General features: G+C 36.4%; 1 protein-coding gene across 1 annotated transcript in view; it reads left to right on the top strand.

The window, feature by feature from the left end:
• Positions 1-22691, top strand: part of ST8SIA4 (ST8 alpha-N-acetyl-neuraminide alpha-2,8-sialyltransferase 4) — a 52985-nt gene that overhangs the window by 5242 nt on the left and 25052 nt on the right. The window contains exons 3-4 of the mRNA XM_027671256.1: positions 9755-10012; positions 18068-18361. Of these exons, the coding sequence (XP_027527057.1) occupies positions 9755-10012; positions 18068-18361 (552 nt within the window). The remainder of the gene's footprint in view (positions 1-9754; positions 10013-18067; positions 18362-22691) is intronic.

Here is a 22691-nt window from a genome sequence, read left to right as displayed (position 1 = left end):
AGGGAGCTTAGATAAACAGCTTAGGTGTAGGGGTCAAGAGCCAGGGCATCAAGTCCTCTGAATCCAACCCTGGCCATGGTTGGTACACATGGCGGGTCAGGCACTGACAGTATCCATGTCCTAGGCAGTTTTCTTTCTTGAAGTCAGTAAGGCCAAAAAGAGCCTTAGGCTGCTGCTGCTGGGGCAACTCAGTAGCAGAGTTAGAGTGGATAGCTCTGATATGTGTTAGTATTCATAGTGGGTCTGTGCACCCTGAGAGAAGAACAAGCAGATGCCTCTTAATGTTGTTGTGTCATACCTTCCCCATCTTCATCAGGAAGGTGGCCAGTGAAATAAGCATGTGGAGCATGACTTGGCAGTGTGGAGGACTAGGAATGTCGCATTCTGTGAAAAATGAGAGAAAATAACTATTTTTGGCAACAATCACATAGCAGACTAGACTTGATTATTAAGATTTTGAATAGACATTTGGTCTAATTAAAATGTGGTTTCTATGTGATTTCCCTTTCTACTTATTTTTAAGTTTCGTGATTGTTTTTTTGTAAATTAAGGGACTTCTTCCGAACTCCTTAAACAGGCATTGTTTCCATGTACGAAAGCATGGCTTCTCTGAATGAGAAACTTGAGGGTTTTTTTTAATGACTGCTATTTTATGTCCCTGATCCTAAAACATGCAGAAGATAAAGGTAGCTCAGAAGTGTATGGAGCTGTAGTAAAGAACCGATGTTCTGGAAGCCTTGTGGTATGATGGACCTAGTGCAGCCCCATTTGAAAAAGCCAAGGAGCAGCATAAAGGATGGAAAGCGTAGCAGGATTTGGGCAGGCAGAAAATTAATACTGTGGAGGATGTAGCTGTCACTCAGCTGCTTGATAAGTGCTCTGTGGAGTCCCCACTCCTTGACTGCCCAGGTTAAAGGACCTCAGTCATTTAGCTGTGTTTCCTACTGATGAAGACGGTGTGGGCACTCTAAAATGCAGCTGAGGTGCACTTTAGGAATGGAGTTTGATCCAGAACCATTTTTCAACCTGTTTGACCAGTGTATGGTTGTTCCATAAAGGCTGATTTCCACTCCAGGACAGTCTAGGGAAGATAAGCAGATTGTCAACATCAGTGATAGTATTTAAAATTTGTATGCATATAACTGACAATTTATGTTGGAGAAATATTAAGTAACTTTAGAGGAATACTGTTGAAACTTTGTTTCATAGGCTATGGGTCTGACAATTGGAAGAAAACAGCTGTTTTTTATTTGTGAAGTAAACTGATTTGGAAGTCGTTGAGTGACTATAAGTAGAAACAGATAACTATTCTCAGTCATTTTGTTGAAAAATGAGTATCATATTTCATAACCATGTAAATCCAATATGCCTTGCTGGTCAAGCCAAACAACAAAGTAAAAATATTACAATAACTTTTTTGATGAAAATTAAGACATAAAATGAAGCTTGGGTTATGCTAATTTTCCACCTGTTTCAAATGCAAAATACATCATTCAGACAAAGAGGTAAAATAATAGAGAATAGTTTAGATTTTTTTTCCAGCCTGTTAGTACATGTGTATCATCTCAATGTACTAAAATCACAAGTTTCAAAATAATTTTTTTCTTTACCATTGGCTGAAGGGGAACATTCATTTAATAAATTACTATTGTGCACTTTAGAAGCATCATGACATGATAATATGGGGGTTTTTTAAAAATTGTGCAGGAAACGATTTAATTTTTGGGGGGTCTCATAAATACAGTGAAGAAAAAAGTGTATCTTGTACACTAACTTAAGCAGTAGAGGTTCTACTGTATCGTAACGTTTTCTGTACAGTAGAGAGCATCAAGCTGAGGTTATGTCCACACTGCCAGTCCTGTTTTGAGATGAAATAGCTACTATCATGAACACTGAGGCAGAGAGCAGGTGTTTTAACTGAACCAGTAAAAGAATTTAAATTAATGTGACTTAGGGCCAAAAGTTGACATGAACTATATGAAAGGAACCAGTGCTACCAGCCAGTCACAGTATTTCCAGAAATCCTCTTTGCTGACATAGCATGGCATATTCAGTTATGGTACTCAGCAGTGAGGGAGGGACATTTGGCAAACTTTTCACTGAGGAAGCCACATGCAGCCCCTTGTGAGATGTGTTTCAATCTGATGCTGACTAAATGATCTGCTTTCTCTCACTTTTACAGGTGGTTTGCTATACACCTTTCTTCCCTGTTACAGCAGTAAGAAGCATTTTGGCTGTATTTTTACACTTACACACCTACCAGGACTAACTTCAAATGTGTCTAGTGAAGTCCTAGAGTGTTCTTGTGGTTTAACTAACTGTTCAGCCCTCCAAAGTGCATTACGTGCACTGTGTAGACCATGAAGATGATTCATGCTTTATTATTGCAACTATTAACATGAACAGTGGTTGGTGGTCTTGTGGTGTGAGGTTGACCGTAGGAAGTAACGGTAAGAGAAAAACAAAAAACAAGCTAGTGCCTGTTGAATTATACATAAAATGTTTTCAGTTCTTAGGAGTGGGGAAATTGTAAAACCATTAGTGTACAGCATAAAGATATTTCATAAAACAATCACCCATAAATGACAGCTACTTTTATGTATTATCAGCTTTACACCTGCATTAACAATTTTAGAATGAAGAAAATATATGATAGTGAGCCTTGCTTTGTGCAAGGACTGTTGGTCAATAGTATGTTGAACCTAGTTGGCTGGCATCTAGAATATTATACTTTGCTTTGTTGACTGTGGGCATCACCTCTGGTTACTTATTTTTGCTTAGGATGGTGACCAGTCTATGAGCCTCAAAGGTGAATTCTTGGCCAGGCCAGGCTCAGATAGGAGTCAATGAATGAAAAAGCTCCTTTATCAGGACCCCATGGAAGGATGGAAAGCTTTCACTTGGTTTCTGGTGCTCTGGGACTTTGCAGCCAGAAAAGGCAGTCTGAGGAGTGTAGCAGCCCTCCTGGGAGGGCAGCATTCCTTTGGAGATGTTAAGCAGACATAAGAAGAAAGAGCTAGACTTTCTATGATGGAGGAGGATGTTATTGGTAATATTAATTACTTGAGACTGTGGGAAATATGATACCTTGCCAATCATGATTGGTCTGGTGGGTGAGTGATTTTTCCAACTGATGTTACCTTCTGATTGCTTACAGCTTCTTTGAAGAATAATAGATAATTCTTGTGTCTAGGGAAGGAGGATTGCTTTCTTGGTTCCCTTTCTGTCTGAATGATTTCAGTCATGAGGAAGAGAATATATCATGTGCTAAGGTTTTATGTCTTAAGTCCTTTCTACTCTCTGTAGCAATGTGAAGGTTTTCCTTATGGTTATGGAAATAAGGAAACTTCAGTTGTACTGGAAGCCATAGTTTCAGAAAGGAGGGATGTGTTTGAGATGGTGCAAACCTATCTGAGGAAGAATTCCACATGGGGCTGATGCCAGCACATCTGTGACCTATATGAAATGAACTACAGTCTGATGTCTCAGTGTGTGATTTTTTCACACTTATTTTTGATTAAATATGGGCACTTCTCTTGGAAGGAGCAGAAGGTTTTGAATTACAGGAAGGCAAAATTTAAAGAAAGTGTATTGAGGATGTATTTATCTTATTGAGGATGTATTTATCTCTGCAATGTAACAGAAAATTTCCTGTCAGAAAAGTGTGAGAACTTGTAGGATGTTAAAAGCATCTAAAGAAAAAAATAAGGGCAGCTTCCTCCTTAGAAAGGTTCAGGTTGTTATCGTTATTTGTCTTTCAAATTTACATGAAGCAGCTACGATAAGTCCCTGAAGTGCAAGCAGTATGTACTGAACTGGCAATGGAGCACTATAATTGCTCTGAAGCTTTTGGAGCAACATTTTGAGGCCATTTGGACTATTTCCTTCAGATCTTCTGTGTGTCAAAGATCCCATGCAAACTGGGGCTCTCTGGTCTGGTTTAGTCATAGTAAACCTCAGGGGATTTTTGCTTGCCTGTCTGTCTTACTCTACCTTGCTTATCGTCATGAAAAGCTGGCATATGGTAGGCCTAAGTTGAATCATGGTCTGTTTAAAAGTCCTCTTTTCCTTTTGTGTGCCCACTCTCCTGTATTACAGCATTACTGTTTGTGTGGCCTCTGCTGTCTGGGGGCTGCCAGGAATTGTCCCAAGGTTATTTGCAGTTAGGCGTGTTTTTAATGAATCCAAATCAGTGGTTGGACTAGATGACCTTTCAAGTCCCCTTCCAACCCAGACTATTCTATGATTCTAAATCTGCTTTCCTTGAAGAGGTTTTCTTTAGGCTTCCTTTCAGTTAGACTAAAGCGAAACCCAACAGGTGCAAACACCCACAGTCTCCACTGCGTCCTCAGGAAGCCAACAGGAGCTGGAACTCCAGCCATCTACAGAGGCAAGCTGTGACGTTTTGTGACCACAGAGTTTGTTCTTTTGTGTTGTTTTTTTTTTTTAAACTAATTTAGCTGACAAAAAGCATGCTTTATCTAGGCTGTAGTCCTTGGTGATTTCAGAGGCTGAGACCCACCTTCTGCCTTCCAGCTGGGGAGCATGAAGCAGTGTCAGGACTTGCTAGGGTTAGAAAATTGAGTTGTTTATTAGACCTGTGTGAATTAATCAGAGAAAGTCTTCAGGAGAGCAAGAAGAGGAATCAGAAATATACATCATGACCTGCACAGCTTAAAAAATAAAAAGTTTAAAAAAAATTTGAGTGGCTTCTTTTTCCCAAGTAAATGAAGGATTTTGCCAAGAGTGTAGTCTGCCATCCACAGGCAAGATACTGTGGGAGAAGTGCTAGCATGAGAAGTACTGTGCTTCTGATAAGGCTAGGGAAGCACCGATACAAGCTGCATGGGGTGTTTGCCAAGTCCCTACCACAAGAGGTTACAAAATCTGGAAGACTTTTAGATAGAGGCACATCTTCAGTGCACACAGAGAGGATTAGGTAAACACTTAGTTCCGTAATGTGGTTGCTGTTGATCTAGCCCAGCTCCCTGGGCACTGAGGATGCCCTTTAAGGGCTTCCCATCGTGGTTACTGTCCAAATGAGCCCAAATGCCCCAGCAGCAAGGGTTTCTGGCACTGCCTTCCTCTAAAGAAATGATTTTCCCCAGAAAAGCATTGGAAGTCATATATTAATTTTCTTGAGAATTCCTAAAAATATAAAATTATTTGTAATCTTAAAAGTCAAATGATTTAGTGGTTTATTTTCTTTCCCTAATCCACACAATTCTGTGGCAGATGAAGAATAGTTTGACATTATAACAATTTTGTAGTAGAAAGGATACAGTACAAAATAAAACTAAAAAAAAGGAACAAAAGGAGAAAAATATCACCATATTGCCCCAGAGCAATACATAGCTGCAGCATTTGGAAAGCTGTGCAGAGACATTACTGTCTGTTACATAAACTTTATCAGATAACCGGGAGTTTAAGTAGATACTTAAATATTGTGAAAATTTGTTTCTGGTTGTCAAAATAAAACTTTAGGTCAACCACAGTTTGTGACACTGTGTTTTTGTGTGTCAAGTAAAGATGTTGCAAACAACTGCTTGGCTTCAAATAAGAGCAAGCCACATCTGTCTCACCTGCCCACAAAAGGGCTCAGGCTACACCCATGATAGAGTTTTATTTGTCATAACAAAACTTGGAGACCTCAAATAAAACTGTTTGTTTATATATCTTAGCTTAAGGTTGCAGAACACCTTTGCTGCAAGGTTTGCTAAAAATCATGCTGGTTTTTTCCTTGGTGGAATTGAGCTTACTTTGAATTTTATATGCAGCTTGAAGTGGATTAGCATTTATTTGACATTATTTTGTCATATCTGTTTAATAAGAATAACCTTGTTGTGCTATTTTTTAATCTGTTAGACCGAACAGACGTTTTAACAAGTTCTTTTTATTAATCAGCATCTAGACTGACTGAAACACTCATGTATGTATGTTCAGGTTTTGTCACATCCCTTGGACTTTTTTTTCCTCTTAGCACTTATGTGAAAATGGGAAGCACTGCTATCCCCACGGTACAGATGAGTCAGTAGCACAGAGGAACTTAAAACAATAGCATGAACTCTGCATTCTTTATCGTGTTTCTTTCAGTATTAAAAGATATCTGGATAGAGTCAGACAAATCAATGAAAATATTTTAATGTTAGCAAATCTCTTACACGAGGATTCTATTGTGTACTGTAATACCTGTGTGTACATTTAATTGAATATGCAAATGACAGCTTCAGATAAGAAAACATTTTTAAAAATATGAGAAGATACTAAGATTCAGTGACTTCTCCCGTTTCAAAATTTTTTTGTAAAATAAATTCCGTAGACATTTTAGAAATTTCAGCTGTTTTAAGTAAGTGGTTGATTATCTTTTTTTAATTCAGGTCCACGTGAAACTCTTTTTGGAGGACTCCTATAAGCATATAGATAAACAAGTTTTGAATGTAAATAACCAAATTAATAATGGAAGCCAAGGTGCTTTTGTTTTTTTGGCACTGTTTGCATAACTTCACTGCCTTCCTCCTTTTAAAAATATACATATGACACTATATTCATGCACAAATGTTGCTACTTGTTTGCTATCAAGAAACAGTTTTAGGCCCATTCATTCTCAGTGTCATGGATGAGTGCTTTAAATTACTAAAGCGAATCTTCTGGTGATCACGTGACTTTTTGTAGTCAGAACTCTATGTTTCTGTACACTTCACATAATTTTTTTGCTTTTTGAGACTCATTTGTGGTCACCCCTTCTCAAGTCAGAGTGTATGTGAAATGAGTCTCTGGATATCTTAGGTGATACTACTCATAGCTTTTGATGCATTTGTCATATCCTTTACAGACCCAGCTAGTAGCTCTGCTCCTAGGTAATGAATACTTCTAGATTGGGCAGTTGCTTCTTTCTTGCTCTTTTTCATTGTGTTAGCAATTCATGTATCTGTTGCAGAGTGCCCACTAAGTAAAGCTCCATCAAACCCATGGAGATTTTAAGCCCGTTCAACTTAAAGATTGAAGTTGAGTCATCTTCCTTTTACAGAAATACCTTGCCTGGTCTTACCAAAAGCAACACTCAGGATTTGCCTATCCTGCTCTGCTATTCTGAGCCTCAGTACAAACTGTCTTTGCTCTGATACTGCTTCATTCATACATGACAGCTGTAACTGATAGCCCAAGACATACTAGATATTCTTTCCCATTTTTTTTTCTGCCCTAGTTTAAGAAATGTGAAGAATCACTTGAAAAATATTTTTATCATGTTTCACTTCCCCTGAGGCTTTTAAGATCGGTTGCATGGTGAGTATTTTGTGTCATTGCTTGCAAGATTCAGACATTCTTCCTTCTCGAGGCAGTGACACAAGACCTGGCTCGTGAGCATGGATGTTTCTATAGTTCATCCCTTTTAACTTGTGGGGGATTATTTCCCCTTTATGGCTGTAACTGAGTGTTGCAACTGCGAGAGTGGCATCTCTAGTTATGTTTTCCTGTTTTGATGTTCTCTAAGGAAGTTCTGCTCTAAGAACTTAATATGTAAAAATAGCATTCTCTTAACAAAATATCTATTCTCTTTCAAATTCCACTTTACTTACTGAAAACAGTGGAAAATATAAAGTTCTTGTTTTTTTGTTAGATTTGCAGAGGCAAAAGTGTCTGTAAGAATTATCACATGCTGAACACTCTGCCCCAGCTCAGCACTGCTCAGTTCCTTGAGAGTATTGTACTTGTGTTCAAATGTGGTCTTATGTCTTTTCACACATATACATGCTTCACAGAGCAAGGGTGGACACAAGTGTGTAAGGCTTGGCTTATTTGCAGTCCTGAGCTACCAGTGGCTCTTGCAGCTCTGGCCTGGAGTCCTTCCTGGTCCTTCCCAGCTGAAAACTGCTCGGTGCTGTCAGTGCAGGTATTAGTCATCTCATACATTAGTCATTACATTGCAGTTATTAAGTGCCTCTTTTGAACTTATGTATGAAAAATGTGCCAGTTTTTGGACCCCAGTACCCACCTGTCATGGGCAGAATGGAAGCTTTGAATGGCTGGATTCACTCTTAGCCCCAGACTTGGACACCAGTTTATGTTTAAAGGATTGTATAGGTGCAATTGAACCTTTATCTAATTTTGTTCCGCAGGATTAAGGATGGGAACCCAAATTTACTTATATTAATAAAATTAATTATTTATTGATGATCATAATGATAATTATTAGATTAAAAGATTTTGATCAGAATTATTTATGACACAGTATATAGAGAATTATACCTACTAATATATGCACTGTTTGTTGAAGCCATATTGAAGCAATGATACTAAAGCTAGCAAAACTATTGAGCAGAAATTGATGGTACTCACGCATACTGGTGACTGTGGGCAAGTCTCTTTTGCTCAGTCTTGAGAAGTAACCTTGAGAGGGGTCCCCACTCAAAGGAGGAATCTCCACACACTTTCCAAGAAGGGCTGTGTTGGAATTCCCTACCATTAAAAAGAGGTGCTGGGCTTTTGTAGTATTAGTGATTAACTGTCAGTCATATGTCTTCAGGCCAGGTGTGTCAACTCAGCAGCTTTAGGTGAGTTATCAGCATTATCTCTTGTTCATTCCTTTATCAGTGGCTTTGTCTGCTGCATCCTCACCAGTGCTAGTTTCTGTCAGGAAAGATTATTCCTCACATCCCCAAAATGTTTAACTTTATAATTGACAAGTCAGACCAGTCTCAGCATTCTTCAAAACCGAAAGTAGAGTCATCCACCCTTCTCTATCCACTACTGATAACTTTTGCAATTAGAGTCAAGTTTGAGCTGTTTTACCCCCACTTAGGCAGAGCATCCTGACGCGCTAGCCCCATAAGCAGGTACAGTTACCATGACTTGACTTCTTCAGCTGACATAAAAGCAACCATTCTTCACCTGTTACTTGCTGTAGGCTGGTAGTATATAACTGTTTAATTGCCATAGGTCACTTGATCCATGGTAGCTTATTAAACCAACGTATTTTGGTCACGTGTGTCTGAACCTGTCTAACAGTTGAAACAATTAGTTGCAGAGAAGCACAATAAGTGGTTCAAAGTGATGAAGAGTTTGTAAGTGGTTTTGAGTTCATCTAACAGCTTGACTAGACCCTGAGCGGCAGTAGTTTAATTTGCAGTTTAAATTTTAGTTTAATTTTTGTTTAAATTGGTACAAAAGACTGTGGGTGTTCTCATTTCGAGTTAATTAGGATAACTTTAGCTGAACTTCAGTTAATTAGGAGGAAGTTTATACTAAACTGAGTATGTTACTCTTATGGTGAAATAAGAATCCATAAGAGACAGGGCCATTCCTGAACCAAGCTGATTTCTATGAGATAATATTTTTTAAATCATAAATACTTCATATATTCAACTGTGTTTCTGTGAAAACTAACCGCCACAGTCCTTCTTAAAAATGTGTTTATTCCAGAATTTTGTAAAAATAGTCAAAAATAGTCAAAGATAGTATGCCTTCTAATTTCCAAAGTTCTCTTCCCTTGGTCTCTCGGTGCCTTTGTCTGTAGAAGTCATTAAGCTCTATTTCTGTAGTATTTATGTGTTATATTGTAACCATGATCTGAACTCCCTCCTAACAGCTTTGCTCTAACTCTATCCTAGAGCATGGGAAATGACCTTAGTATGACTGACACTGCCTCCCCTCTCCTTTATGTCGTATGCCTTGTACAGTCAGTGTTGCTGTTTAGATAAACTCCGTTCTAGCAGGGAGCGTTGGGTTTTATCTGTGCACTTTCCTGTCAACGCAGAAAGAACATTCTTCAATTCTTGGATGCTGAAAGAGATGTCTCAGTGGTCAAAAGCAGCTTCAAGCCAGGAGATGTAATTCATTATGTACTGGACAGGCGTCGCACCCTAAACATTTCTCAGGATTTGCACAGCCTTCTCCCTGAAGTTTCCCCGATGAAGAATCGCCGATTTAAAACATGTGCAGTTGTTGGGAATTCTGGTATCCTTCTGAAGAGTAGCTGTGGAAAAGAGATTGATAGCCATGACTTTGTAATAAGGTAAGTTTTCATCTGCTGTTGAAGATGAAATACGTTTCTTGGCTAATATGTTTCTTGGAGAAAAGCTAGGAGAAATGTTTTAATCACAGGTGTGTACTACAGGCCTAGTGGTTAGCATGCAGGACTCTCACTGCTGCGACCACGGGTTCGAATCCCATGTCCCCCGGGCAGATGGTAGCTCGTTAGCCCTGTGAGGCCATCCATCTATGAGAAGGACACTCTAAACAAACCTACGTCCTAAGGACCTCACTGCCATTGTCCAAGCTTGCTTGGCCCCGGCAGATGAACCTTAGGATTAAAGGGTGGGCTCAGTTCAGCGCAGGCTGTGTCTCACCTAAAAAATCCATTGCGCAGGCTGGAAAGGTAAAAAGACCTTTCCCCAAATCTTCGTTCGCGAAGACTGGCCATTAATTAAATAAATTAAAGTACTACAGGCATTATCTGAAATTAATCTGAAACAATACTCATCACTGTGTGATTCCTCATGTTTAAATACATGCCCGTTTTATTGACAAGGTTATTTTTACAGTGAAAATAAAACAAGGGCCAAGGAGAGAAGCTTGTACTACTTATTTTTGCTTTTTGCTGTTCTTATTCCAGACAAAATAAATATTCTTACAGAGGCCTTGGTAGAATAAATGCAAAATGTTTTCTCTCTCAAAAAATACCCTTTCTTAGCGCTTAGTCAATACAGATGGCCTTTTGTAAATTACTTTATTACTTATTTGAGCATGGAGTAAAATTTTGATGTGATGTATTGATGCTGAACCAGGCTGCCATTAAGGTAGTTGGAAGTCACCCATCGATATTCCTTCACGTTGCTCTAATAATACATTTCTGCAGTTTGGACAAAAATGTTGATATGTATCACTTTTTATTCATACTTCAAACATGCACAGTAGAATACCTCTGGATTTCACGTATCAAAGGGGAAAACTGACCTCATTTGACAGCTTGGCATTATATAGAGAATGTTGAGCAGGAGATGGGTCTTCTGCTTTTGAAGCAAAAGTTGCAATTGGTTTGGTTTGAGGACGGTGAAAAGGCAGAAAACAGGAGGGTAGTAACAGAAAACAATATAGAAATAGTTGTCATTGTAAGTTATTTGCTTTTTCTTTTCTCGCCTTTAAGAAAGATGGTGGCAAAAAAATATCAAAAGGACATGGAAAAAGAAAGATTACAGGTTTTTAGTACATAAATCAAGCAGGATATGCATGACACTTGGATTTCATTTGAAAGGTGTACCAGCAAGCTGCAACTGAAGCAATAACACATTGTTCTTTCATTTTCCTTATTTGTTTTACTTGTACCACTAGGTATTCAAATTAGCATCCTTACTGCAGGAGGAATCCAAAAATAATTACCACATTTTTAAACCACATTTAGCCTATGGCATGCTTTTGTACTCTCTCTGAGATTAAATATGATTAATTTAACAGGACTACAGAAAAATTTAGACACTAGATTTTCTAGATGAAAATTTTCTTTCAGAAGGTAGGGTACATACTTTTATTTAAATCATGTGCTGAATTTCTTTGAAGTCGTCCCCATGGTCCTCCAGATGTTTTAACTAGCCATGAAACTAGGTGATGATATCTGATAGGTTTTAACTTATTCAAGCTATGTGGAAGAAAGATAATATTCCTAAACATTTGGTGAAGCTTAATAGGAACAGTAGGAGGTTACTGTTGCTAATCAGTTAGACTGGAGAAACATGTGGGTATTCTGTGAGGCTGGTGAGAAACCGGCATAGGTTGCCCAAAGAAATTGTGGATGCCCCATCCCTGGAAGTGTTAAAGGTCAGGTTGAATGGGGCTTTGAGCAACCTCTCCATGAAACATCTCTTATGTGGTATATGACTAATAAAGTGATCAAAATAACAGTTAGTCTGACAATGTTGTGGTTAATAATCTTTAAGGTTCTGGGAATAGCATGCTTGGCCCTGTTCCCTATAGGGAATTGTAACACAGTTGTTTTATTTTCTTTTTCATTTGCAAATCAAAGTTAATATGTTTTTGAAATCATATATCTCATAAGTTAAACTATATGATATTTATTTATGTAAGTCTCCATGTATGCATATGCGCATAACATCTGTTTAAAGTAAATAGCAATAATTTGTTTGTAGTTCAAGTTAAAGAAAAAAGCATTCTTGGGAATTACAGTTTCCCACATTCCTCATCTTCCATTTAGAGAAAGTTATATGCAAGGCAATATGTAATCACATGGTGTAATTATGAAGTTCTGGTGTACTTCATAGATAGTAATGTGTAAAGTATTTTCACATAAAAAGGCAAAGATGCAGGTATTCAGGATATTACTAAGTTCCATTTCTTAGTTTTTCTTGCATTAAAATATCATTCTCAGTATTTCACTGCTGTAGTTTTTGTGGTTTCTTTTTTTTTTAATATATATATGAACAAACTTTCAGTGATAGAAATTCCTTGCTTTATTTTACTGTCAAAGGAATGTTGTTAGAGTAAAACTCTTAATTTGTGTGTAATGTTGCAGCAAGGACACACAGTCAATAATGTGTTTTGCCACTATTTCTAAAATACCACTTAGGCTTTCTCTGGCAGTTCACTATGCTATGTCTGTTGATGATAACTTGCATTTCAGTCACTGGTGTTAAAAAAAGATGCTAGGAAGAAAGAATTTCATGTTACCAGTGTAGGTTCTAGTCTGGACAATAAGAGTTAATGAAGTTTAGTAGCAGGTGATGTTACAAAAAACATCTTCATACTGAAGTGAAATCAATCATAAATTCAGTATTCTTGTGGACTTCTGTTGTAAAAGGGGATATCAGGTCAATAATGGTATATTTTACATGGCACATCTTAAAAAGCAGCCATGATTGCTATGGGTGAATAGAATCTATAATGCTGTACCTGAGCCTCTAGGCTTGCAGCTCTCACGAGACATTCTCTGTTGTGCCATGGATAAGGACTGGGATGAAGTGGAATATGTTAGGGGATTCCCTGCTAATCCAGATCCCTGTGGTTACTTTGAAGCAACTTTAGCCTTTTCAGTAGCCAAATAAGTATGCAGAACATGTGAGAATCATACATTTTACTATTAGTTTTTTCAAGGGATATAGGAAGTTGGTGCATGGCTCTTTTTGTAAATCTCCCTTTTTTGGGTGTGTGTGAAAGTGATCACAGCACTGCTGCACACCTTTATTTGAAGAGCCACGTTAGAAGATGAGCTGCATACACACAGGAATTAGGGCAATGTGCTTCTTGCATGTAGGCTGAGTAGAGACTGTATATTATTGACAGTAGTCTAGGTAATGCCTTATGTTTCAGGGAGGTTTAATATGTCTGCCAGCAACAGGCTGATTTCATAACCACTGTATGTGGTTAATATTGTGTGACTGATATTTTTGGCTTTGTTCTACAAAAAGAGGATATTAATGAAACAATGAATGGTTTTAAAGCACTTTTTTGCAGCCTTTCAGGGTGGTTTCTAAGTGTTTATTTCAACTTGTAATCCTCAAGTGTACCAATTGTTAGAGGATTAAGAAGTGTACAGATTCATGGCCAATTTTTGCATTGTTACTGTATGTAGAATATTATTTTAGTTCTCAATGTCAGGTCAAATGGAAATGGTAGTCACTTTTACTCAAGGAAATTTTCATGGCTTTTATTTAAAATTAACTTGAAAAGAACAACCTATGGTCTATGAATACTATGTATTGGACATTGGCATTCATATACATGATCTGTATGTTTATTAGTGACAAAGCCAGTTGAACTGATTCTCTGTGGAATAACTGACTTTTCGTTTGAGTTTATTTTTGTGACTATGTTTTCCTTATTTTCTTGTTAAGCTCTGCTCTCTAAAAGATTGTGTGTATTATGAATGTGCTTGGGCCATACAGATGTCACAGCAAACCTGGAGCTGATTAGTTTAATGTAAGTGTGGTATAGGAGTGCTTACTCCATTCTTCAGTCTTTTCTCATGGCATACAACTCCAGCCATTGGCAGTTTGGGGTTTTTTTTCCCTACACTTTTTCTGAAAATATCCCAGTGTAACTAATATATGCAACAGATGGTTGTGGAAGAAGAGGGTTTTCAATCACTGAGACTTTTTGACCTGTGTATCTTAGCATCCCAGTTGTTCTACATGTGTCCAAAACACCACATGATATTTCAGACATTATCTAGTTTTTCCCTTTTGTCCCAGAGCTCTTTTTAGTGATAATATTGCAGTGCATCTTCCTGTTGCAAATCTTCCTGCTATTGCCCTGAAAGCTCTCTTGTAGGAGCCCCTGTATTTTTACTATGAATATTTTTTATTTATATATATATATATAGGCCTTTCACTATCACGGTTATACACAAATACTGTGTAAGTTAGGTGCCCCTGTAAACTTATCAATTACCTAAATCATATAATTGATGCCTAATACTAAGTTTAGACTAACTAACCTGTTTAAATGTCTGTGCTGAGGTTTTAGCTATGGTCTGGTCTGATGTCATGGGGAGAACAGGGACTGCAGCACTAATTTGAGGCACCTTGCATATTATTGCCTAAGATACTACCAATCACCAATTATGAATGTTTCCCACTTAGGTTTTTTTCTAACCCCCTCTCCCAAATGTGTGAATCTTCGTCTCATGACACCAGTTTCTGAACACTTCTGCTGTAGATAAGCAGTTAGAAGTAGTAAGGGAGCAAACAATAACTCTAATTATTTGTTAGTTTAATGCAAGGGAAGGATGAAGTAGTAGAGCTTCTGATTAAGCACAATTATATAGGAAAAAAATAGCCATAAGATTTTTGTTTCAAATAACATATTTAAAGTGATTCTCTTATGGGAAAAAATGACAAAGGAACTCATGAAAACCATTATTTAATAAAATTATTTTTGCTGGGGCAAAACGAATTTTATCATTTTCTCTGGAAACAGTCAATAGCTTGGTCTCAGGAGAAAGAGGTTTACAAACCTTTTTCTAATGTGGTATATTGTCAGTGCTCATATTTACACTTATTTGCTTAATTGTTAAGTCAGTCTCCAGTGCTATATGTGACTGTTAATTACAATCTGTTCTCATATTCTCAGTGTCAGTAACCTCACAGCAAGTTTATCTTGCTCACCTTCCACCTGCAGCCTGCTTACCTGCAGCCTGCTTACTTGCACATTGACGTGAAGACAACATTGGAGTTTTTAGAAGGAATGGCATTTGATGGTATGGTGCAGGAAGTTTGTGGTTTGGAATCAAATTTTAAGCAGGCATATAGTTTCAAGGTATTAATAATGTGGCATGTGAGGAAGGGGAAATTCAATAAATTACAATCCTCTATTTATTCTTACTGAAATAAACTCTTAAAAAATATGGTTTCATTTATGGTGTATAAATCCCTAGATGCATAATGATAAAGCTTTTGGTGTAGAATCCCTGTCACCTCCTCATCTCTGCTGTGAAAATATTTGGCATTCTGTGCCTTATGGCAAATTAGCTAGAATTAAAGATTACAACGAGGTAAGGGTATTACAATGACTATTTAGAAGTTGTTTAATTAATAGGCTTCTTAATTTCACTATAAAGAAAATTAGTGTGTGTTTATGTGTGTGTGAATGCAGAGTTTTCTTGAAAGAGTCATGGGAATTGATGAGAGATCATTGACATTTGCTAACAAAATAAACTTAAAAATTCTAACAACAGCATGAAACCGAGGTATAGCATAAAGATGCCTTAGAGTTTCAGTAAAAGCTTCAAAACAGGTAAAAGCTATTTAGGTATACTCAGAGCATATACAAATACACATAGCTAGTTTTATGAGCCTTGAAGCACGCAAGAAACATAAGACAAGATGCAGTGGTTTTAAACTGAACGAGGGTAAATTCAGACTAGATTTAAGGAAGAAATTTTACAATGAGGGTGGTAAAACACTGTAACCCCATAGTTACTGAGTGCATTTGGATTGCTCATTATTTTCTGAAGTTACACTTGAAAAATGTGAATATACAGTATGCTAAGAATTTGAACTGCTTACACTCTATACCTTTCTAAAATACAGTACTTAAGTATATTACTGATGTAGCAGTTAGTGACATGCAAAGTAGGAGACTTTGTGTGTAGTATGCCTGTGATGATTTTTTTCCAGGATTTAGGTGGAATTGCATTTATAAGGTGGTTTAAAACTACGCTCTTGAGGTTTAGGCACTGATGCTGTTGGCAGCTCAGAAAAGAGCTGTCAAAAGGCATAAAATCAAATTAGAACCATAAGACCTATGTTATGTGTGCACATTGTGCATACGACATACAGCTTTTTAAACGATGTGGTGTTGTTACATACATGGTCTGTTTCTGAGAGGGAGCAGGATTTGCAGTGTCAATATCTGTCTTACATTTTTAAGTAATAGATGTCATCATGTGTGTATATGTGACTAGCAAAAAAACCCTGCTTTGCAAGAATCCTTCATTATGTTGTGCAATCTGGCCTTAAAAGAGGTATTTTCAAGAGCAGCAGTAATTCAGTGAATTTGTTTGTTTGATTTTAAGTACTTGGTTTGAATTTTTTGTCATTATTTTTAGATTTTAACAGACTTTTAATAATTACAGGTTCATGCATTAAGCTTTTCAGAAACAATTTTCAAAGCCAGTATTGAATTCAGTGGAAGTTTTTTGTGCCCTACCTACCATTTTCTAAAAGATATTTCTCTTAGCAGCCTGAAATGCATGCAGATTGTTTATGGAATAGATGTATAAAGATAATGAAGAATGTAAATCCATTTCCTAAGAAAGCCTACATCTGCCCACGTGTTATCAGAAAGTTGTACTTCTTTATCTCCTAGAAATATACAGGCTTTACAGAACATTTCTTTCTGAAGACGATAGGACCACTTCTTTAGCTGATAATTCCAGAATGAAAATGATATTCTGAGTAATTCGTAGTATCAATCAAGACTAGATCATCAATTGGTGTTAAGCAATGCTGACTTATTTTTATATGTCATTGGACATCTGGCTGTAAGAAGAAGCTGGTGGATAAGCTTAAGTAAAAAGTTTACTGCACAAAAAAAAATAGAAATTGAAGAACTAATGGAGTACTATTTATATTAGGAATATAATAATATACAAATATTTTGAAGGAGCTACCTCTGACATTGCTTCTTAGCATCCTTTATCTTAACAGAGCAGTCTGTTAAATTATGAAAATACTGTTGTGTCGAGATACATATTTGGGGCAAACCAGCTACAGGCTAATTCATTGAGGATGTTGTGGAGGCAATTTGTTTCAGTCAGATAATGCTGGGCACTGAAATCACAAATGATTTCTGAATCATATTTTGTCACCTGCGTTCAACACGTCTGTGATTACATATATATGTATTTATATAACTGATGTAAAAATCTGCTGAACAAAGGCCCTAAAAAAACCACGAAGGTACTGAAAAATTAAACAAGGTTTAAAAATGAGATATGAAGGAAAAATTGAAAATTTGATACATTTTCCCAAAAATTGCAGTTCTGAGTCAAATAAAAATACTAAATTTCAAAATGTCCAATCAACTGCAATGATAACACCAAAAAACAAAGTACCAAAAACTCATTTAAACACGTGGTAATGTTAGTTTGTAAATAATGTTTAAATACTATATTGTAAAAAAAAAAAAGAAAAATGCATTGTATAAGTTATACCTTATTTGGCTACCGTGGCTTTCTTTGTGTGAACTCTTGGTAACATCATGACAAGTGAACATTAATGAGGGGTAATAGGTTTAAGAAAGTGTATCCTTATTCACAAGTGCTGCTTCAGCTGTCGATGCATTCTAGGGCATGATGACATAGTTTTCAAATGTACAAAGAGGGTTTTTTTTACTCATAGCATTATGTACACTTAATGTATTTAAAAATTTGTCTGGTGAGTGTCCAAGTTGAGTAAAATGCTGTGTGTTATCACATCTATTATTTCTGTTATTTTTTTCTCACATTAAATTGAATTGGACTTGCATGTTCATTTTCAGCTTTCCCTTCATGCACACGTTTTTCTGAGTTAATGTTTCATATTTATTTTCATTTTTCCATTAATTTCTTCCTCTTCAGGTGCAATCTAGCTCCTGTGGTGGAGTTTGCTGACGATGTGGGAACTAAATCTGATTTTATTACCATGAACCCATCAGTTGTACAAAGAGCATTTGGAGGCTTTCGGAATGAGAGTGACAGAGAAAAATTTGTCCATAGACTATCCATGCTGAATGACAGTGTCCTTTGGATCCCAGCTTTCATGGTCAAAGGCGGAGAGAAGCATGTGGAGTGGGTTAATGCATTAATCCTTAAGAATAAATTGAAAGTGCGAACTGCCTATCCATCACTGAGACTTATTCATGCTGTCAGAGGGTAAGTGTATGGAAAAGATTGGTTTGTCCTTAGCGCAATGAAGCTCATAACTAGAATTCCTAGCAGGCAGGAAAAAAAGATCAATGTTAAAAGGAATATGATATTTCCCTTATTGATGTAATGGATTGCACTTATGATAAGTTTGTTCAGTAAAAGATGTCATCCACTCCTTTAGCCTACTCTCTACAACTGAAATGCATTAGCACAATAACTCTTAATTGCACTTTATGTGTAAAAATGTATCATCATTACAGTGATAAGCTAATTTTAAAAATAGTCTGAATTTAAAGAATATCTGGGAGTTATCAAATCAGCATACAATGAAAGTGCAATGTGTCTTCTGTGGGTCAAGACTATGAAGATAAAAATACAATCTAAGTAGCATGGGGGGGTAAGGTAGCAACCATGTAAATAATGAACTCTGGCAGATCTGAAAATACTGAGCTCCTTCATACAACATCTAATATTTGTAGCGATATTTCTCCTTTTGAATTTGACCAGGTGCTTGGGCAATTCAAAAACATTGATCAGAATCACTGAAAACATGAATGTAACCACTTGTTAAAAAAAAAATACATCCATACTTTGTGCAGAGATTTTTTTTTCAATCCCAGAATTCAACAAGACTATCAGATGAAGGCTCCAATGTCTTTGTCACTACAAGTAAGAGTATATGCCTGTGCCTGAAAAAGATTCAGAAGATGATGGTGGTGCAATACGTTTGTGCAGCAAATTATGACAATATGGTAGTATTCAGCTTGAGTTCCTTGAACTGTACAGTCTGAGATAAGTTTAGAAGGATGTTTAAAATGTTACCTCAATCAAGTATGAGAATAAAGCTTAAAAATAAGTTGTCCTTCAGGATATTAGGACTTAGAATATGCTTTTCTCCTTTTGCCATGTCTCAAATAGATAAACTGCTGCATTCCCCATGTGGTGCACTTCTGGCACTGGAAAAATTTGAAAATCATTTGGAAATTCTTTAATTTTTTACCAAGTTCCCTGGTTTTGTTACAGAGTTACACTTTAGCTATTTTATAGGCCTTGATTGTGTTGAGTTTTCACGTATTCAACATGCCCATAGCACTTGGGTAGGTGTAATGGTTTGTTTGTGTGTGTGTGTGTGTATAAATCTGAGTAAATAAAATTACTTCCAGTTGACAAACAGCTGTTCTAATTTCCATCTGCTAAATCTGGGAAAAATTATCAAATGTGAATGGTAATTCAGAATTTGCAGTCTTCAAATTGGCCAACTTTTAGGTGCTTTAGGGGGCTTTGTCTTAAAAAAAGAATTAGCACCTGCATTGTCTCTCTGAAAGAGGCAACAAAAGCTCTGCCATCAGAAATGAATTAGACAATGCTGTACTTTACATTATACTTAGCAGTGTCATCTGATATGACTCCAGAAATTTGTCCAGTTGTTGAATCTGTGCTCTAAATGTTAGACTCTCCACTTCAAACCTTGTTGTTTAATCAACTTGCATTCCCATTTTTGTTCTTTCAGAAAGTAACCTAATATCTTTGTTACTGATCTTTTTTTGAAATTTGAATAAAAACGTAACAAGAAGTCCAATTTAGCTTTGGTCTAACTCCTGACTTTATAAAGATGAGGCAGGTATGTCTTGGTGAGTCCGATTTGGAAGTGATACAGTTAGCAGTAATACATTTGAAACAAATATTCCTTAGATGTCTTAGATGGCAGTCTTAAAGATACCAGCCCATTATAATGAGCTTTGTATTACAGTAAAGTAAAAAACGTCTTGGGAAAGAATACTGTCTCTTTACATCTCCCTAGAATCTGTTAGGTTTGTACATCAAATGGAATACTATGGTAGTATGAGAATCCAGTAAGCAAAAATTGTTCTTAAAGAAAAGTGTGCCTGAGATAAAAATTAAGATTTTCTACAAATAAGAAAAATATCTTAGAAAATAAAGTTAAATGTAAAGCTGCATAACCTGGTTATGAAATCAGTCCATTTTGGATTGTAAGATTGTGAAAGTTTAAGCAAGTTACAGCTGCTAACTTCAGTTTGAAAATAATGGAGACTAAGTCTGCTGCCATTTAGAACTGTATGCAACTTACATACTTTGTTTTAAGGAAAATCTTCATTATACTGTATTCTATCTGTTGTGCTTATGTTTATTTCAAATTCAATTTGATGATATATGAGTCTCTGGAGAAATAAGGAATTCTTACAAAACACTCCTTGTTTTATTAATCTGAGCAACAGTTGTGGGGTTTTTTGATGTATTTGATATATTTGTTTGTATGTTTGATGCCTTCACAAGCTCTCCACTTGCAAGTTGAAGTCTTTGTGGCAGTTAACAGTGATGACCCAGCTGAGGCCTGTGATGCTGCAAAATGGAAAGGGTAAAATAAACAGAATGGGAAGATTGCTGTTAATTGAATGAGGAGCAAAAGCAGGAAATCTACCCACAAAACCTGCATGTTAAAACACACAGTAAGACCTGTGTGGAGCATCTAGTCTCCTTGACAGGATGCCTAAGATGTGCTAGACTGAGATCGCAGGGCTTATGCTGTCTTGCAACTTCTTAAGCCTCTAAGGGAGATGGAGTTTGGTTTGTTGACAAAAGCATGATAAGGAAAGGTGAACTACAGGAAGTGGGGTTTTTAAACTGTCTTAGTTTACACAGGAGAATTACTTGCATCTGTAACCTTTGTTTTGTAGATTCTGAGTGTTCTCAGGTAGTTATATCTTTGTGCTTGAATGTAGCTAATGATTTTCATCAAATGCCACAAAAGTTTAGAGCAGACACCTGGACAAGTACCATTTGCAATCAGTGTTCTGTATTAGTATTTGTAACATCCCCAAACTACTCTTAACCTCCATACATGTAAGTATTCACTCCTTTCGTTTACAGTTTCTTCCCTTTATAATTCCAAAGCATTCTGGTTTTATTCTTTGAATATGCATATTTTTATTACATAATAATTTATATGAAGATAGCTGAAACTGCTTTAAATTAGACTTTAGTGATAAGAGAATCAGTCATGAAAGATACTGTGGGTCTTATGGTGCTTTTTATATCTTGAAACCCTCATAGATTAGTAACGACCTAAGCACAATAAGATATTTGTTAGACCATGCCAAAGACATAATACCAGGAGGATCTACTGAAGAACTGTCTGCAACACGAAAGCATATTCTTATGGGGGTGAATACAAGGTGCAATTTTCTGTTTAATAGGCTAAAATATGCCTTTAACCTGTTTCATAAGACTTACACACCCGGGTTGTTTTTCTTTTACCACAGATATACCTGCAGATGTGGTACACCACAGGGCTGTATCATATCTGTATAATTCAGCTGGTTGAAATGAGGCTTTTATTTGAAACTTTAATGTATTATGTCTTCTTAATTTAAAAGTATAAAACACTTGGCTAATGAAAACTGCCTAAAAGAAAAGATGACCATCCTAAAAAAGTTACAATTATAAAGTCATCTTTTTTGTTTGTTTGTTTTTGAAAATACAAATTCCCAGAGTAAATTTAAATTGATATCAAGAATTCTTTCATTTAATGCATCTAAAATTTTATTAAAATATGGAAAGATACTGTATTGTGGGCCAAATCATTTAGTATCTAATCATCAGTAAAGTTCATAATTCCAACCTGACATATTAAATACAAATAAAGAATATTTAATGCTGAAGGGTGCAGGCTGACATCCTCAAGGTTTGGAAAGTATTGTCTCTATTCCTTTCTGTGTGTATCACACTGCCAAATTTTTCCTTCATTAGTCTTTAAAGCATACAGTGTAGGCAGTTCCTAATGGCAGAACATGAAATTCCTTAGACTTCTGATCTAGCTGAGGCCAAATTCTATAGTTCTAATATAGATAATTTAGAATTTGTTTTATCTAATAATGGGCAGTTTTGCTGCAATCACATACAGTACTTAAATTTTCGCTCATATTTTCCCTTCTTTTTTAATGAAAGAAACCTTATGAGCAGTACGTAGTATTTCAGAGTTGCAGTTGATCAGAAAGCAGAATAATGACTGCATTGTGAGATAATTTTTTAAAACTTTTTTATTAGTACACTTTTTGGGTCAAAAAAAAAAGGTAATGTGTTGTTGGAAAAAGAAACTACGTATTTGCAGATTTCATGCCTTAAACTTCTGTGAGTCATGGCCACTCCTCTAAAATCTCAGAAGGATTTTAGGTTTTAAAACCAGTCTAACATGATAACTACTTTTTTAATCAGTAGCATAAAATAAATGGCCATTGGATTCAGATTTTTTTCTTCATTAGATTTAGATCAAGTGGCTTGATGTGCTAATATTTTTCTCTATTTTACTTTTTCACTT

The sequence above is a fragment of the Neopelma chrysocephalum genome, unplaced genomic scaffold (assembly GCF_003984885.1).
Source record: "Neopelma chrysocephalum unplaced genomic scaffold, ASM398488v2 Primary Assembly neopelma1_97065, whole genome shotgun sequence".
In the NCBI taxonomy this organism is placed as follows: domain Eukaryota; kingdom Metazoa; phylum Chordata; class Aves; order Passeriformes; family Pipridae; genus Neopelma; species Neopelma chrysocephalum.
Note: the sequence above shows the minus strand (reverse complement) of the source record. Positions and strands in the feature narration are given on the sequence as shown.